The sequence below is a fragment of the Rhinolophus hipposideros genome, assembly GCF_964194185.1.
Source record: "Rhinolophus hipposideros genome assembly, chromosome: 3".
Taxonomy (NCBI): Eukaryota; Metazoa; Chordata; class Mammalia; order Chiroptera; family Rhinolophidae; genus Rhinolophus; species Rhinolophus hipposideros.
In genome coordinates, this window is record NC_138049.1 from 18,144,169 (window position 1) to 18,164,373 (window position 20,205).

Here is a 20,205-nt window from a genome sequence, read left to right on the forward strand (position 1 = left end):
AGAAGCGTCTACCCATGAAACATGAAATTAATCAGATATTTTCTTTGCTTTATTCCACTATTATAAGAAAGAAGCACGTGAAAAATTATTTATGAAGAATTTAGTAAAAACCAAAGACTTCCAAGGTTGTTGGTTCTTGGAAATTGAATAATTAGTCTACTCTCTTGCTTCATTTACATTTATAGTAGGCAATAAGAATTGATATGAAGCCCTGCAAGCTCTTAAATCATCAAACTCCTTACTGAGGCAGAAAAAGGGATTGAAACAAAAGTCCTCCTTACTTAAATCAATTAAACAAATATTTATTGAGTGTCTACTATATACTAAGCACTCTTCTAATTGCTGGGGAGACATCAGTAAACAAAACAAAGATCCCACCCTCCAGAAATTTACTTCCCATTGGGGGAGATATTCTAATGGGGCAGAGTCTTCTATGAGGAGAAGGCATATATGTAACCAAAAATTTGATTAACTACAAAGCTATTACACTCAGCAATTATTCAGGCTAGTTAATGCATATTTTAAAAAGTCATTGAATGTAAGAAATGAATAGTTCAACATCTTTGGTATAATTTTCTAAATATGAACATTTTAAAAGCCATTCTTTGCCTATTTCAGGAGCATAGAACATTGCCTTGAGACACAACTCAAGGAAATAATTCATAAATGAGTGAGAAAGCATGTACAATGCACCATCATGGAAAATACATTATCAGAGGGACTTACAGAGGTTCTACCCTTATTGTGGTCCATGAGCCTCAATTCCACCTGAGAACCTAGTAGAAATGTAGACTCTCAGGTCCACCCCAGGCCTACTGAATCAGAATCTGCGATAGAATTAGTTCCACGGGTGATCTGTCTGCATGCTGAAGTTTGAAAAGCACTGCTCTAGGAGAGCCTAAAAATAATCTACTAAAAGGGAGAATATACGCAGTTCAAACACTGATCACTCACTCAATATTTTTTCAAGTAAAATTTTACTTTTAAAATGATATACAAAGATATTACAAACTAAGTTCTTTTTCAGCATTACCAACATAGAAGAAGAAAAATAAAATTTGCCTTTTCACAGTTTTAAATCTGGCATTTCTAGCTTAAAACTAAGGCTAATTCATCCTTCACATGTATCAACACATCGGGCCTCCCTCTACTCTCTGTGTTTTAATTTTACTAACAGGAGTAAGAGACGTTGGGTGTTTTTTGATGTCTCATCCTGCGTCATGATTTTCCAGGTTACATTATGTTGACCTTAGCTCAAAGGAGAATGAAGTAGCATCAGCACTGAGCTACCTAGAACACTCAGCAAACACCAGGCAACAAGCAATTATGGTCTGGAAGATGCATGATGAGAACACCAGGAAAAGTTAGGAAGTGAGTGTAAAGCAGGATACCTCTCTATTTGTCACTGAACAGTCATTGTACACAGATTGATGTTTCCCTAAAGGTAAGAAGAGAAAACAGGAAAAGGGGCTGTTATGAATTACAGAGATACAGCAGCCCTATTCAGTATTGACCCTGGAAGAGAATGCTGCATCCACACATACAACTGCCAAAACCAGGTCAATTATCCCAACACAGCCACATCGCAGACCCCACAATGCACTGAAAATGGAAAAGACAGCAATGGGCAGAGCATCTAGGAGTCAGGGGATGGACTTTTTCACTAATTTGAAGAAACATGATTCTCCTCTGGTATAAGGTCAACACTCAAGGATTCTTCTGTACACACTAAATACATAGAAAAAGTGTGTCCATCTTCAGCATATTCAGCTATGAGTATATGAGTATAAGATAACCTCCCCCCTACTTTCCACACACGAAAAATACAAATAAAAAATAAAAAACCTCTCAGCCTGTCATAACCATCTGACTCATAACATGAAAACTTCAATAAAGATGGGTACCTGCTGTGGGGTCACTTGCATATATATATATATATATATATATATATATATATATATATATATATGCATATATATATATATATCCTATCTTCTCCTAAAAATGAAGTTGAGGCATTTTACAGTAATAAAAAAGAAGTATAAAATAACCATGTTGAAGTAAGGTGGAAGAAGTTAACATCTACACATAATCTAAACATTTTCTATAGTTGAGCATTAAATTTAGCTTTGAGCTTCCTGGTAGGCAAAGAGAAAAATTAAAAATACAATACTCTCATTACCGATTAAGATGAAACATGTCAGTTCCTTAAGAGAGATAAGTGATTTTATAATATTAAAATCTAAAAAGAAAAAAAATCTAGAAAGAATTGTTAACAATGTACTTTAAACAAGGGGCATTGAGCAACACAATAAGCAAAAATTTTTAACAAAATGGTGAGAATTATAAAATATTATTTACATTTTTAATTCTTGTTCTGACCTTACTATTCTGACATAAGAAGAAATAGTACCATTTGTGACAACATGGATGGTTTTTGAGATTATTATGCTAAGTGAAATAAGTCATACAGAAAAAGTCGAGAACCATATGATTTCACTGATATGTGGTATATAAAACTGAAAACAACAAAAGAACAAGACAAACAAATGAAGAAACAAAAACTCGTAGACACAGACAATAGTTTAGAGGTTACCAGAGGGTAAAGGAGGACGGGGGTGGGAGATGCGGGTAAGGGGGATCAAATATATGGTGATGGAAAGAAAACTGACTCTGGGTGGTGAACACACAATGTACTATACAGATGACGTATTACAGAATTGTACACCTGAAATCTATGTAACTTTACTAACCATTGTCACCCCAATAAACTTTAATTTAAAAAAAAAGAAAAGAAAAAAAGAAATGAAACGGGCATCATTAAAATGAAATTTAGAATTGGCGATTCTTCAGGAAGAGTAAAAAAAGTCAGGTATGTAGTATTATGGAAACAATGTTATACTGAGTGATAGGTGATGATATCTTAGACGATATTCTTACATATCAATTCGCTCATTTGGCCTTATGACAGGAGCTGGATAAAGGATAATTCTAGGTTATGATCTCTGGTATCCTATGTAATTAACTAAAGAAAGATTCTGGTGTTTTGGACATCAGGCCAGCAGGGGGCCACATTAATGAACTGCGATGAAAGCTGACTTCTGGCTTGAATCTGGGGGCTGCGCACACTGGAGAGAATATAAAAACAATATGAACTAACAGTAGTAGAAATACATGGTTTCCAATCTCAGTTGGGCTCTCTAAAAATTTGCTCTATTGTATTTGACCTGCTCCCTTCCCCTTCCCATCCCCTTCTTTGAATAATTCAAAAAACAAGAGCTACCAAATGTTATTTTTCAAACGTTTTCTCCTTTCCCCACACTCATCACCACCCAAAGGAAAATCTTCTCCTATTCAAGTGTGGCGCTGCCACAATTTCTTCCTGCCTCCTTAGCAGCTTTGCTTCATCGATTATCTTCAAGATTTCCTTTTCTACTACGCTTTCCATCCTCCCTTAACACTGTGTCTTTCCCATCCTAGAGAACATTTTCACTTAGAAGTGCATCTCTGTCTAGCTACCATCCTCTCTCTTGCCTTCCCCTCTCAGTCTCTAAGAACGATGCAATGTACCCACAGCCTCCCCAATCTCCCGGCCTCTGCCCTTCTAATAGGCTTAGATATTAAGAGATGATTGGAAGGGCAGAAGCCAGGAGGAAGTGGAGGCTACCGGTAAGAGAACCATTTCTATAACCCTCCATTCCTGTCAGCTCTCTGATACTGGTCACTGTTAACTTCCTACTCTCTCCTCCCTTGGCTTCCATGATGTCTGTCTTTCCTGGTTCTTCCTCTTTCTCCTTCTGGTTTTCTAATTGTTCCTTCTTCAGCCCTTTTCTGGATCCTCTTCCTAATTTTCACCTTCCTCAAAGTTCTGCCTTTGACTCTTTTATTTTCATGCTACATTCTTTCCGTGAAATCGCATCCACTTTTGTGTTTTAACTACAGCTGTTTGCTGATAAATCTACCTCCCTTTCCAGATTTTTTGTCTATGGAGTCTCTTGAATTCATTGCCCCATAGATACTTCAAATTCAACCAATATAAAATATATGTTTTCCCAACCTGTGATTCCTCTTTTATTTCTCATACTTTTCCCTACAAAGTAGAAACCTGGGAGTCATTTTAGACTAATCTCTTTCTTCTTGATTCTCACAATCAATCAGTCACTAAATCTTAATCTCCCTAAATGGCTTTTAAATCTATTCTCTCTTTTCCATCCCCATTGACTCTTCTTTTACCAAAGCTCTCATCATCTCTTGATTTAACTGAGTAATTAAATTGACCTTTTCTCCACCACTCCCCCAGCCATCAATGGGGAAGTGGTGGAGAAAAGGCCAATTTACCTTGTGTCCTAGCTTCCAGTCTGATTCCTTTTCTTAATCTGTCATCTCCAAAATTTTCAGAGTCCCCTTTACAAAATATAATTCTATCCTGTTTCTTCCCTGTTTAAAATCCTTCACTGGATCCCCATGCTTACAAAGTAGAATCTAAATTTCTTGGCTCGACAAGAGTGTGCCTTCATGACCTGGACTTTTCCTCCATTTTCAGCTTGATCCTTCCCCACTTCTTTTACCTAAATATACATTTCAGAATCAATGATGTAGTTAGAGTTCCTTAAGGATACTTTATTTTCTATAGCAAACTTTTGCTCATATTCATTTCTCTGTGCCTTCCTCATATTCCTCTGAGGGAGTGAACTTCAAATTTCACCTTTGAGAAGCTTCTATGAACTTTCATCACTTCTTTCCTTGGCCCACAGAAAGCTTGTCACATTTCTCTCTGTTACCTCTCTTAGTCATGCCTACTCCTATGGTTACATTTATCAAACTGAGTGGTAATCATTATCCAGTGAACCTCTTGATAGAAAGATTATAGTTCGTCTATCTCTCATCAGCGGAAACTGTAGCAGAGGGTCTGGCCCAGAGAAGGTTCTCACGGAACATTTATTTAATTAAGATAGAGATCTGAGCATATATCTTTTTTACCAACAGAGTAATACCTGTTGACCAAAAAGTGAAAATAAAATAGTATATTTATTTTTGCAGGAAAAGAAGATATTATTTATTTACTGTAAGTTGTTTCCGCTGTTGATCTGCATATCACCTTTTAAATTCTATTGCAAACAGTTTCTCCTCTTGAACATACTGTCAGCAATTTGTTTATTGATCTTTTTTGTTCTACCCTTTGTAACATACAAATTGAAAACTGTGTTAGAGCACCACAGAGAACAGATGAAACTGCCTTGGAGTCTCCAGGAATAGCTGTAGAATAAGCTGTCGAACCAAAGGGCTTTTGCTTAGGGCCCCATGCTGTGGGTACAATTGTCATGAAAGCAGAAAAGGAGAGTTCAAATGTGCTGCTCAAAGTTAGCAAATCTGCACAATATAGTATATCTTCTCTTTTTATTTGCACACCCCTGCCCTGGGACATTCCTGTATTCACTTCACACAGGCTCACTTAGACAAAGGACATCTTCTTAATTAAGGTTAGAATAGCCTGATGACAATAATAATATCTTACACCTATCTAGCTCATCTCATCTGCACACTAAACTGAAGGGGTTGATTGGTCCATTTTACCCTAATGGCTCTCGAAGCTTGGTTAATTCCATGAACCCTTTAGGTTACCCTTACTCCTGAAGCCCCAGAATCCAACCTTAGCCATCCTTTTCCAATGTTTTGTCTTTAAGCAGTATACACTGCCCCTGATTACTTGTTGTAGAGATGATACCACAGAACTATCTGAGCGAATGTGACTCTTGATCACAGTCCTCATAGAGATGGAATCCTTTGTTCTTTCATTAAAAAAAAAAAGTACTCCTTTCTGGTCTTAATTTACTGCAGTGAAGGGACTGGGAAAAAATAACAAATTGATATTCTCAACTAGAGCTTCATGTGGAATAGCCGCTTGAAGTTGGAAGTTCATTTACTCTGAAAAAGGAGCTTTGTCACAACATGGTAACAAGCACAAATATGGAGGTAGAGCTGCTCGGATACAGAGGAGAAATTAAATCAAGTAAGAAAATGGTTGGACCCAGATTTTCCATGGAAATATGGAGAGCAGGTAAGTGGGGAGCAAAGGAAGTTTAAGAGGTTTCTCTTGGTCAGAGGCTAGCTGATGTTTACAAGCTCAGAGACAGAACAGCTCTTGATGATACCAAGATGAAAAACTAAGGTCAGAGTGGGTGAGTGGCTGGAGAGGAGGCAAAGGACACAGAATTGAGATCATTGAACAATTATAGGTATCAATGAATGTCAGAATCACCCCAAAGTATGGCAAGAGTTGACATTGAAAGAAAGAGTATCAGCAGTGAGAATGCATTTTCAGTGACAGAAGAGTCTCCTGGAAGCTGCAAAATAACAGCAGCAAAGTTCGGAAGAATGTAGCTGGGCTGGATGATGTAAACCTCACAGGATAAAGGAATTCATGAGAGTGGATCATGGGATTTAAAAACCAACAAAGAAGCAAATTGTGGTTTAAGGAAGTATCGGACACAAGCCTGTGTAAATCCCAGCTTGGCTACTCACAAATTTTAAGGTCTTGGGCAAGTCACTTTTATTTCCCTGGGCCTTTGTGTTCTCATTTGTAAAATGAGAAAGCTTTCTAAAATCTATGGCAGACGCTGCACTTTTATCTTAACCATTAATTTCATTTTTATCTTATGTGACTAGGTTTTAGGGTAAAACATCACCTGATTAACTAATTTCACGCATTTGCTCAATATTCATCAGCTAAGAAGGACTAATACCTTAAGAATCCATCTCTTTGGTGGGAGTTTAATGAAAGCTAGTTGTACATACCATCTCATTGTCCTCTGAAATACTGCTATGAGATAAACATCTGGCAGCAATTATCCTTTAAAATATACAAATAAAACTGAGAGGAACACACAGTATTTCCCATATCTTTTGAGCATTTATTTTTCTTAAAAAGTGATGAAATGTACTTTTTTGTGACCCATGAGCCTGTAACTACCTACCGTGTTTCCCCGAAAACAAGACCTAGCTGGACAATCAGCTCTAATGCGTCTTTTGGAGCAAAAATTAATATAAGAACTGGTCTCATTTTACTATAAGACTGGGTCTTGTATAATGTAATATAATATAATATAATATAATATAATATAATATAATATAATATAATATAATATAATATAATACCAAGTCTTATTTTACTACAAGACTGGGTCTAATATAATATAATATAATATAATGTAATGTAATGTAATGTAATATAATGTAATATAATGTAATATAATGTAATATAATGTAATATAATATAATACTGGGTCTTATATTAATTTTTGCTCCAAAAGACGCATTGGAGCTGATTGTCTGGCTAGGTCTCATTTTCAGTAAAACAGGGTATATACTGGGGTGCCAAAAAAATGTGCACAATTGGACACTTTGATCAGCGTTGCTCAAGCAGTAGTTCACCATAATCAGAAGTGTCTGGATGCCGATGATAACCACTGTGAGCACCTCTTGTAATTGCAGAAGTCAAACGTGACTTGTGTTCCTCTTTTGCTATTGGTGTATATTAAGTATTACAATTTTAATAGTTTTCCTTTCTTAAAATGTGTATACATTTTTTGGCACCCTCTGTAGTTCTATGTCTCTTCCAATGGACTATGGGACGCTTGAGGATAATAATAATAGAAATAATAATGATAATAATAGTTATTATTCTTTTATGTGTTCCTAGCAACAAGACCAGTGTCTGACACATGTAGACATGTGTTTATCAATGAATAAAAGGTCATGTCTTCAGTAGAAAGCAAAATAAGTTACTTGGTAATCAAAGAACTGCTCCCCTAAATCTTCTTGTGGTTCAATTGCCAGTTAAGGCTTTTAGATGAATCCTTTAATTGCCTTGAATCTCAATTTGTTGACCATAAAGTGACAAAAATAATCTTAAAATTGATAAATGGGGATTTCTGATCACCAAGTTTGTGCGTGAGCCCATAAATTCTCTTCATAAAAACATTAATGCTATATTTGGTACCACTGTGCCTTAAGTTTAATTAAGCAAAACTTCCCATGAGACTGAAGAAAATTAAAATTATAATTTTTCATGTAAATTAAGATTCAAAATGTTGCAGACATTCACAGAGAACAATTAGGCATGAAACACAAGTAGAACTCACACATGTAAATTACATAAATATTTCTCTGTAAATTTAAAATCTGACAGTAGCTCTCTGATGGATAAGCAGCACATCATTTTGACAAGGCTTCATGTCTTACCTTGACTCTGGTTTTCAACTACAGCTTCTCTGAAACCTGACAACCTTCTCCTACTGAGATATTACTTCCAATCTAATATCAGCACAGTGCCTTATGAGTTCTTTTTCAGTGGTTGTAAGGTGCTCATTAAACTATTCTGCCCTCGATTTTGGTTTCTCAGCCCTCTGTGGTCGGACTAAAGGCCATGTTAGAAATATAGCTTTTGAAAACAAAAATCTCTTTATGGTGACACCAACCCAGCCACTGCTCAGAAAGTTATTTAAAAACCCATGAAACAGTCATTGTATATTAGCTCCGTAGATTATTAGGAGAAACATTTCAGTGTCTGAAGAGGAACAGCAACTGGCAAGCCACATGATGGAAACATAAAATAGAAGCTGCCACTACCATCTACCCTACGCAGACCAGCTCTTTATAAAATTTGTTCCGAGGCAAATGAAGTCTCAGAGTGATTGATTGTAGGGCAGGAGAATCAAGAAGAGCTGAAGCTTTCTCAAAATAATAAAGGGGTCTCTTTTTTTCCTTCTTTGTACTTCACCTTCATCTTTTGCACATAGTAGCTCTTGACTAAATACTGATTATATGATTTAGAAAATGGGTTTCATAAGCCTAGCCAATATAAGAGAAAATAAATATAAAAACTTGAAAGTATGGCAATCTGGGACCATTTTTGGTAGGAGTAAATAACTGTACTTTTCAACTGGCATCAAGATTACCACTGCACCCCAGTATCTGTAACAATTGATATTTATAATGATTACATTGTATAGTCAAGAAAAGTGTCTATTAAATCAGCAATCTAACAGAATTTAGGGAACTATGTAATACAGATTGCAAAAATCATTTTGTGAAATATTTAAAATATAAAAGATTAGAGTTTAAAGACACCAACTCTCAAGTTTCCAGTTAGGTTGGCTAGAGAATCACGGTTCTGGGTAAACAAGGTTTTCTTGGATGTGAACAAATGTTTTTAGTCACAAATAGAGAACCTCACAATTATCTCCCACTTTTCTTTTGTCCACACATCCACTCTGGCTAATAATGTATGTGTTTTTTGCCAAAGTTCACATCAGATTGCACATAGTAAGTCTAAGTCCACCCTGTTTAAACCTAAAACAAAAAAAAACAAAAAACATGGTTTGAAGCCTACTTATCACAAGCCCGTCAATTACACCAAAATTCTCCTGTTCCTCCCGAATTGCAAAACTGAAGATTTGCCCCTAACTCTTTGCTACATCAAATTCTCCCATAAAGTATTCCTTTGGAATGCCTTTTATATTTCCCAATTATTTTAATAACCTAGTACCTAGAATTCTATAATAACTTTTTCACATAATACATCTCATTTACACATTTCAGTAAGAATTCGTTTTCTTTTAATTATCTTTGAACCACATCAAACTCTGTTTGAACGTATCTTTCTTGAAACCAAAACTTTCTGGAACACGCTTCAATATTCTCCATTATTTGTCTTTCATATCAATAAAGAATCACATAATCACAGATAATAACCCACACTGGAGCTGATATCTTTGTTAGGAGTTCCTAGCCTATACTCTCCACTCCAGGGAAGCAGACCTGCTTATTTTATCCCCCACAGGGACACTCTTACTACAGCCTCTAACTTTTACCAATGCCATATTAAAAAAAAAAAAAAGAAAGAAAAAGAAGAAAACTAATCAAAATTCCCTTTTCTCTAGCTTTTTTCTAGCTAATGATACTAATATTTTCTTTCAGTGTTCCCTAAATTCTATAAAGTCATGTTTTTAAATGTCTATACTGTAATGAGTTATTTTTGCTTGTTTCTATTTGTTTTACATGTTTAAAAACTATAGTCCCTTTAGAGTATAAAGTATCTAGTAACTGAGACCAAGTCTTCAAATTTCTTATGTATGGTGTTTTGCATAGTAATTCATCAACGAGAGTTGAATATCTATTGTGATGGCTTTTCATTTAAACTACTATGTTTATATATTTATCTATAAAGAGGTACAGTATGTAATGGAAAATCCCACTGTCAGGGTAATTCACAGAGCAAACCAAGGAGTGGTTCAATAGGGATGGGCTCTGAGATTCTATACTTGACCCTCTCTTACTCAGTTTTAATGTACGTAATTAAATCCTGACACTAAACTGAAATCCTAAGATGAATTAAATAATCAAAATCCTAGCATGTACTGAGAAGGCAGATTTAAGTTAACAATTTTACATTTAAAAGGAAACAAACAAACAAAAAAAGTTCTACTCTTAGATCTAATAATAATATTAATAATAATATTAATAACTGCTCAAGCATAAAAGGGCAGGGATGCGGCCTAGTAGCAGTATATATTTTAAAAAGGACTTTTGGATAATCATTTATCTAAGAAATACTGGAGTTATCTATGATGATGAGGACACTAAAAACTTGAATATATGGGTGCAGGAACTGGTGAGGTATGCCATAAAAGAGAGGATTTATGGATGATAAATGTCACATGGAAGAGAGGTTTGAATTGTTCAAATGACTCCCAGGAGTTAACGAAGAATTGGTCAAAATTTCAGGGAGACAGGTCATTATATAGAAAAACTGACTAATAGGTGAAATTCTGCTTCTGAATTTAAGTCCTATATTCTCTCACTATCTTACAAATCCTAATCACAATTTAGAAACTGAGATCATATGAGAACTACATCTTGGCAAAGATGTTATCCTGGTGTTTTAAGCATCTTCAATTGATTGGCCTAAATAACCTCTCCAGACACTCCAATTCCTTATGTTGTGATAAAATACAACAATTTGTTAAGGTAACTTACTGTAATATAGGTTGGCATCAAGCTAAGAAAGATACAAAGAAAGTTACTGGTGCATAGATAGGAAACATATTTATTAGAAATAAAATTTTTATATGTAATTGCATTAGCAAAAGTAATACTTAGCTGATGCATTTATGACTTAGGAGGATTTTCCTCTGATGCTGTTAGACTTTTTATAAGTAAGTTTATGTCAAATAGAAAAAAATCTTAAGAGAAGAAAATTATTGGATTTTGAAAAGAAGCCAAAAAAGCCAATTTCAGATCAAAGGTAAGCAAATGTCAGAAAAGGTACTCCACAATGAAAACATAATTTTTTTACAAGGGTACCTTGTAGTGAATATTTTCAAAAAGGAAAGTGACATCACTAAATCCCTTATTATATCAATGCTCATCTGACACTAAGAGACAAAATGCAAGAGAGAAAATCTTAAAACAAATGAAATGTACCCAATCCGAAAAAAACTTCTTGAAGCTACAAACTCAAATGATGGTTTGTGGGGTTTTTTATTAGACTTGTCCAAGGCTTTCAATTTAATCAACTAGAATTATTTTAAGTACTGTGTTTTACGACCTTTCAAAATGAAAAATTTGGTTTTTGATGGGAATATGCATTTGATCAGAAGGATGGAATACGGTGTCCTTGGCCGAGATACTCTTCACAGAAGAAGGCTATTTTTGTATTGTATGCTTGGCATATTTAAAGACGTACATTCCAGGTGAGTAGCCTGCTCTAAAGGGCATTCCATTTTTGTGTGTGGATATGGCTCTGGTGCTTGAGTGAGTCCCCCCGCCCTTTGACAGATCCTATTTCAATATTCCCCTCAGGAACCTGTCCTGAAAATTTTCCGGAGAGCCTATGGCAGGTAGTTTCACGTGCACCGATTCTCTTGTAGGTCAGGTAAAGTGACAGTTGTCATGACCAGAGGACACGTGTGGTACCAATAATGTGGTAGAAGACTGAAAAATATGTAATATATTTTATTTATGTAATATACATATATATATTACATATATATATATAAAACAACTGAATTAAAAAAAACAAAACCAGAAAATACCCCTAAGCTTAAGTTTAGTATAAAATGAAATAATAAAGGGATATAAAAACAATTGGAACACTCAAAGAATAAGGTGCTCCATCTGTGACTTTAAAGCCCATCAAAATTAAACACAAAAATCAAGGCAGTCACTTAGAAATTTTGATGCTGACTGTACTAGGCAAACTTCTAATAAAAGAAATTGTGATGTTAAAATGACAAGGGAATGGCTCATTTGGCAAGGAGAGGTGAAGGTCACTGAAGTTTCCAGAATTTCTAAGCTCCAAATTACTAATATCCAGACAAACTGACTTTCTTCCTGAATAGTGCCCAGATGGCAGAGACAATAGTGATGTGTGGTCTCACTTTTTTTTTTTTTGACAAGGAACTGTCACCAGTAGGTGACCCCATCAGTCTGAAGGCAGGAAAATTACTAAATGATGCAAGAAGGTGCCTGCAGGCCAATACACCCTGGGTCCCTGAGAAGCAGGAGGGCAGAGCCTCAGGAAAAACATATTTTTAGTTGGAGTTTATACAAAGGAGGCTGTGATATTTCTTTGCAGATAGAAGAAATAGAAACAATTTACTTTCCACAGATATTACATCTAATAAGAGAAGAAATAAATTCTCTTCGAGAAAAAATATGATATCGTATATAAAAGGCAAGGCAAATTGCATAATCTCTTGGTAATAAAATAGACACCAAAGTTAGCTGTGATGCTGTTCTATGAACGCAATCTAGTCTGGAATCAACTACAAAAATGGCATGAAGACATTGTCTCTGCTACACGACATCAGTCAGAAGGCAGAAAGAAAACAAAGTTCAAACTAACACAAGGGTGAAATTTTAATACCAGCCCTTCCTCAACAAAATTGACAAACACGAGTGCAATTTTCAAAAACCATATTTCTAGTAGTCAGAAAACAATCCACTATTAGCCATTATTTTTAGCAAAGTGATGCAACTGGAAAACAGATTGAAGAAAGCAGGGCGGGGGGAGGGGGTCCTTCTCTCAACTGCTCTCCACTCCCCCCAAAATGATATAATAGAATATGGAAAATAAAACTACTGCATAAAAATGATGAAGTATGACTCCTTCTTGAAGAACGAATTTACACTTCTAATATCTGTAATCAATTACGTAGCTCAATTATTAAATATTTAAATAAATCACATTCAATCTAGATTTTGCCATTACCTCTTATGCTCTCTAATGCTATAATTAACAATTTTTAACTTGTGCTTTCAAGGTGTTATAGTTAAGCACTGGAGGAAACTATACTCAACATTAAAAATGTAGGAAATTAACATTAAAATGTAAGGGATTAACATCAGAACTTAAATTTGCATCTTAAAAAATTAATATAAATTTTGTTGAAAAAGAGGTATGCAGTTCACTAATAAAAAATCAAGATTCAGAAATGTGAGTCAGTTGTTAGAAGTCACAATATTGCAGCAGAAAGTTTTTTTTTTCCAAATCAAAGTCTGAAATTATAATGTATAATTCTACATTATTTTGGTTTGTGTGTCCTGCAAACGCTGTTCCCTTTATAAATTAAAGCATCAGTTTTCATTAATAACCATATAACCACTTCAGTAGGAATGATTCTTAATTTCTATCATCAGACTTCGCATTAGTAACTGAATATTGTGTAACTGCTAAAAAAACATGAAATCGTGCAATGGCCTTTTTTAAGAATTTGATATTAAGAAATATGAATGCAGCAATACCCTCAAGATTCTCTTCCGTATGCCAGCACATACATGTATGTGAATTGTCCTAGACATTAATTTATTACCAGGGTCTCATTTTCTTCATAAACCTGACAAGGGAGTTAAGAGCACATGACTCAAAAGTCTCATTTTATCCAAAAATTTATATAGACTAAGATAAAGAAAGAAAATCTTTATATAAGAAGTTCTTTGAGAATTTATGTCTATAAAACTCTGCAAATGTCAAAGTTTTAATCTTAGGTAATCCTACTTTATTTTTAAAAGTCATTTTAAACCTGATATCTACTATCCTGTCATTTGTCACTTATAATTGGTCTAACTTTAAATTCAAATGAGCAGATTCATTGTGTTAAAAGACTAGAAACCAAAACTCAAATCCAATCCAAGAGGTCATTAGTGTTATTTCTCCTAAAATAAGATAATTCTTGGAGGGTGTGAGGACATATGGACAATTTTAACACATGCGGTAGGAAGAAAATAAATAAATGATTTACATTGCCTTTGTATTTAAGGCACCCGAGAATTCAAAATATAAGTTTCTGATATACTGGGGGAAATGAGTGCATTAATCCAAAACTCACAGGTTAAGTCTCCTGTGTAAGAAGGGGCACGCTTGGACAAAGCAGCACCTGCAGCTGATTAAGACAAGATCAAGCTTTCAGTACCAAGTCAGGGGACAGTGTTCTTTGCCTTTGTTTGTCTGTTTGTTTGTTTCTAATTGCCCACGTTGGATGAATCTGTTAAGCTGGGAAAATTGGAACCAGTCACTGAAGGGTGGGATAACACCATCAGCAAATAAGTCTTCCAAAAACACACACTCAGAAACTGAGGGCAAACAAATATGTGAGTCCAAACTCTACAGTTGGACACCGTTCTTGGAGAGTTGAGAACCTTTTGGGCTCCTGCTACCCCCAGAAACAGGATGGGACACCGTTTTTCCTACACTGTAAGACAGGAGAATGGGGATAAAAGGCAATGCCTGGGTAGGCGTTTACTGAGAAGAGCAGTCTGTTTCCCACAGAGCTAGAAACAAACAGGGAAGAAACCATTATCCCAAGCACACACCATGCAATGCTCTGGCTTTTTCGGTACCTTTCTTTCCCAAAGGCAATGCCTACCTTCCGTGTGGACTGCAGAGACATACGTCCAATTGTAACGCTTGACTATATCAAGCATCGCTCTTGCCTGCAAAGTGTCAGAAGGGACAACCCTCAAGAAGTATTTGTACAGAGTTTTGTCACTCAGGTCGATGCTTGTGGCAGAATAGGCGATCTGGGGAATGTCAAACAGCTGGAGTAGGTTCTGCACTTGGATAGCTACGGAGCTGGACCCCGGGCCGATCACGCCCGCAATGGGCTTCTTAGTCCTGCCTGGAGGGATCGACTGGCCGTCAGGCAAGCACCGGTTGAGTCCATCCTTCTCATCGCGAATGGAAATCAGAGAGTCCCTGATGAACTCAATGCTCTGTTCCAGAGCCACGGAGGAGTGCCAGCAGGAGTCCCGGATCTCACTGCCCAAGGTGATGTTGGGCAACAGGACGGGGTCCGCGTTGATCTTATCCAGCGTGTGGAACATGGCCTCCACCCTCTGGATGCCATACTGCTCCCTGATCTCCCCACACTTCCTCTCGGGCACCTTCTCGGCGGGAGGCTGGTGGTGGACTGAGAAGAGGGCCCCAATGATGACATCTCCGTCCATCCTGGCCACGGAGCGCTGAGATGAGGCTCCCGCCAGCAACACTTGCCTGCTGGGGCTTCTGGGGAGAAGGGTCATCTCCAGAAAGATCGCTGGGAAGAGCACCACGAGGAGCCGGACCATGGTGATGAGGACGCGGTCCACAGCCGGCTGGCCACGTTCCCACGCTGCTCCCGCCAGCCGGGTCTGGGCGTGCACAGCGGAGACGCCGCACGCCTGCCTCTCCCCGCGCGGTCCCGCTCGCCAGCACCTCTCGTGCAAAGCTTTCGCCGCCTGCACCACCGCCTCCTTCCCCTCGGCCTCCTCCTGCTGGGCCTCCACGATCACCTCCACTCGCTGGAGGCGTTTCTAAGAGAATTCCACTTCCCTTCCTTCACCGGTGCTCCAAGGTAAACTGATCAAGGGTACAGTGGGCGTCGTGGCGGGCGCGGTGAGCTGGAAGCTGCCGACAAAAGAGGAAGAAAATCAAAGCCCGTCCGTACCACGGGCGTCAAAACTCAAGGGTCAGGGATGTTAATAGTTGCCCGGTCCGATTCATCTGAGCACATCACGATATGGTCCGGAGCGACAGCTTGGGAGGCGGCTCTGCTCGGGGCGCGAGGCGAAGAGGCTCAGAGACACGCCGATCTGCCCCCTCCTCCAGCCTCAACTCTCTTTCCGGTCCCCAAACACCCATTACGCTCACTGACTTTGGGGGTGGGGTGCAGGGGGAGGGACAGGGGAGCGGGAGCTAGGTCGTTCACCTTCAGAGAACTTTCAGGATTTGAAAAGATCAACTTTTCCCTGAAGAAATTTGCAAACTCTTTCTTTCATTTTAAAGGTGAAAGCGCTACTTCAAAATGAACTTGAACAAGGAGTGCACCTTACTTTAACTTTGAGGGGTTGAAGAGACCCTAAGGTACAACCCAAGTGGTGAATACAAAGGTGCCAGCTTAGGGAAATCCATAGTAGTTACTAAGGCAACACCTGGTAAAGTCTCAGCATGTCAGAGTTCGGCGCGGCCCCTCCCTCCTGCCGCCCACCAAGGAGTCAGGCTTACAGTAGACGTTCCGGGAGAAAGGGTGCAGATAAGGTAACTTGTTTCCCCGCGGAGGACGGAGGGCGGGGGTGCAGGGGCCGCTGCACTCGCCCCAGTAGGGACTCGCCTCAATAGGGACCTTTGGCTGCGCGTAGTTATTAGAACTGGAACCAAGGGCAGCTTCCGCGTCGCTCTCGCCGCGGCAGCCCAGCCCTGCCGCCGTCAGCACCCTGGACAGTGCTGGGTCCTGCCACCCAGACGTTCTTCCGCAGCGCCCGGGAGCCCACGCGTTGACCAGCGAGTTCCGATTCTTTCACACCCCGCACCCCCGCCCCCCGACTTCGCTTTTTCAACCACCCTCCCTGCATGCTTCACACACACACACACACACACACACACACACACACACACACACCCTCCCCTCGCTTCCTTACCACCCTTCCATCCTCATTCTCTTCGCCTTGCAGCCAGTGCTCCCTTAAGAAAATTCAAACCTGACCGCTTCGGCGGGGGGCAGGCGCCAAATTTCAGCCGCCTGTGAGGCTGAAGTTGGCTGCCTCTCTCGTCCCTCCCTGGCTCCCTTTCTCAAGGTGAGAGTCGGAGGAGAAAGGAGCTGAGGCAGCGTGTGGGGAGCAAGAACACAGGAGGGGAGGCAAGCAAAAGGAGGAAGACGACCCATGCATTCATGGGTCCCGACGCTTCGCGGGATGCAGAACTAAAAGCAATGAATAAGCGGGGGTGCCCCAGGAGGAAAATCCCATAGATGGGGACTGTCTGTAACTGGGGGTGGGTTTCACCGCCTGGAGGTGTCTGCTCACCTGGGTCTGCTTGGAGAATTTGGACTTGAGACATACCTGAATCCGGGTAGACGGTGCTATGGTTCCTGGGCCAGAGGACGGTGGCCACGCGCGGTTGGCAGACGCCTCAGCTCTAATCCAGCCGGTGCAAGGATGCGATCTGGGCTGTACACTAGCGCCCTCTTTCTTCATCACTATTTTACCGCAAGGAAAAAAGAGGGAGGGGGAGCGGAAAAAAAAAACAGGTCACCAAACGCTTGTCTATAATCTCATGCATAAAAATCAGTCGTTTAATGGAGAAGGGAGGGGAGAAAAGCTAGGGAAGAGTGGGAAATAGTCATGTCTTTACTACAACAGAGTTCTTAAACAAGCTGCCAGATACATAAATAGTCAGATCTGGTAAAAGGAATGGGGAACCGATTAGGCTGTTTTAGGTGGGTATTCCTTGTATGTGTTTCAAGGAGCCAAATACATTTTCTCTCCCTGGAAGTAAAGCTCCTTCTGAGGGAACTATCAAGTACAATACGTGTGTAGACATCTAGAGAAAGACTATTAGTAGGTTGCAACGGAAAAGAGGAAGAGACTATACGGATGGAAGTAAGGGAAGGCAGGGTATGCACATCATGATCAAGGTAAGCTTAATGAAGAGAAGCAAACCATGGCTTCATTTTCCAGGTCACGATGTAACTAAATTGAGAATGAGAGTCAGGTCACATGAAAACATTGGAGTGAAAAGCACTTATCCAAATTCCTCCCAGGCTGCCATCACCCTCCCGACAGGTCGACAGTGTTGCTTCTTAGTGTGTGAAAAGTGCAAGTTAAATCACGTTCCTCTGGGAACATGTTGGCTGAGCAGACTGTGTCCCAGCTTCGGAGAGGAAGTACAAGTGACAGTGTGCCTTTCCACTCTTGCTCAAAGCTTTCTATTTGTGTCATCTGTAGAAAAGAGAGATCAGCTTATGTGAGTCCCTTTATAATCACCTTGTTCCTGTTATCATTCTCCTATGGAATGACGCCATGTCAGGTTGGAGGGGACAAAGCACATGAGACAGTTTTAACTAATCTTTAGGATGTTCCTTGAAACTTAGGAAAGGAAATAATGCTTCCAGTCAAGAACAGAAGCTAATTCTCATTCTGGTTCTGATCTTTTTTTCCTCCAATGTCAGATTTTTCTGGGTTTTTTTTTTTTTTTTTAGACAACAAAAACAGGACAGATTTTTTTTCTTTTTTCATAAATAATGTACCGAACCAGGTACACACCCTTTTGTCCTAAAACATCTCAGTTCTAGAAGTCACCATATGTTTACTCAAGGAAAATGGAAGATAACTTCTTGTTTTCACGATAAGGGTAAAATGGTTCTCTGCTTGTACTGGAAGGAAGACGTCAGCTCTAAGAGCAAGCCACAGGTGTTCAGTCCACAGTGCCCGGTAGTATCTCACTTCCGTTATGAGCCATTTAACTTCCATTTTGGATAATGCTAATCCAGTAAGATAAGCCCTAACCATGATTTTTCCTGAATATTTCATAGATATAGTGAATGTACAAAGATTTCTGTGCATATGTAGACCATTAAATATGATCTGCAGGAGTAGAGAAAGTAACGTCTCTGAAATCCACATTCAGCTTCCCTTTGTGCTCCTCCAAGCTGGATCTTTTTAATAAACCACATTGACATCATTTAGAAAGGATTCTACTACTGAAGGAATAATTAGATGTTCAGATTGGTTTGTTCTCAATATACTCCAAGTAAAAATGACACATTCAGGCTGGCTGAAACAAATCATTTTAAAGAGGAAGAACTTGGGAATCAGAAGATTTATGCATATGCATTGATTATATATTACAGGTGTTAAAGAAAAATGTATTTCAAATGTGTCAGTTTGAAAGTCAGACAGAAAAAGTCAAGAACCATATGATTCCACTGATATGTGGGATATAAAACTAAAAGCAACAAAGGAACAAGACAAACAAATAAAGAAACAAAAACTCATAGACATAGACAGTAGGAAAGCGGTTACCAGTGGGTAAGGGGGGTGGTGGTAAATGAGGGTGAACAGGATCCACTATGTGGTGATGGAAGGAGAACTGACTCTGGGTGGAGAACACACAATGTGATATATAGATGACGTATTACAGAATTGTACACTTGAAACCTATGTAACTTTACTAACCATTATCACCCCAATAAACTTTAATTTAAAAGAAATTATTGATAATTATTTAAGACCAAACCTTAGAAGTCACAAGGACAAAACTAAGGTAAAAAGAAGGCACTGAGAAAGGAGAAGACAAGATCATCCAGATATGCTGTATCTTTCTGGAAACTAAGACTTTACCAAGACACGCAGGAGGCAATGCATATACAGACATCTAAGGGAAGGTTCTATTCGTAGGGTTGAAGAGAATTACTAAAAGAATGAATTACATACAAATGAACAAACATAGGTTAATACAGTAATCTATAAGAGTTCAAAGAATGTTCAAAGTTCAGAAGTACTGCCAATATGAATTCAGTGCAGATAGGGTAGTATATTACATTCGATATGTGATTTGTGCAGGGTAAAAAGTGTTAGGAGTATTTTGGTTTGGGAAACCCATTTAAAGCAAAATATTGTGGAGATCAGGCAAGAATATCCAACATAATATCTCAAGAGAATAATTTAAATGTGCTGCTGTAACAAGAAGGACAACAAAATACTCATCATTTTTATATGGTTATAAAACGATTACCTATAAACAAAATTGTGATCACCCTCCTTAGAAATGTGTGCACAATTATCATTGCTCTTCATCATAAAGTACATCATAGAGGAAACGGTCTGAATTATAAATGAGCAAAAAAGGATATTAGGTTTTCCACAGAAAATGAGTTGAAAATGCATACT

General features: G+C 38.5%; 1 protein-coding gene across 6 annotated transcripts in view; it reads right to left on the reverse strand.

Annotated features, from left to right (window-relative positions):
* GRM1 (glutamate metabotropic receptor 1) overlaps nucleotides 1-19,418 on the reverse strand; it is a 342,889-nt gene extending 323,471 nt beyond the window's left edge. For 2 of the 6 annotated variants that reach the window (XM_081045113.1, XM_081045114.1), the window contains exon 1: nucleotides 14,928-16,196. In XM_081045113.1, the coding sequence (XP_080901239.1) occupies nucleotides 14,928-15,627 (700 nt within the window). In that variant the 5' untranslated portion in view covers nucleotides 15,628-16,196. The other 4 variants (XM_081045109.1, XM_081045111.1, XM_081045110.1 and 1 more) reach the window with 4 other exon arrangements.
* Between the last annotated feature and the right edge of the window lie 787 nt (nucleotides 19,419-20,205).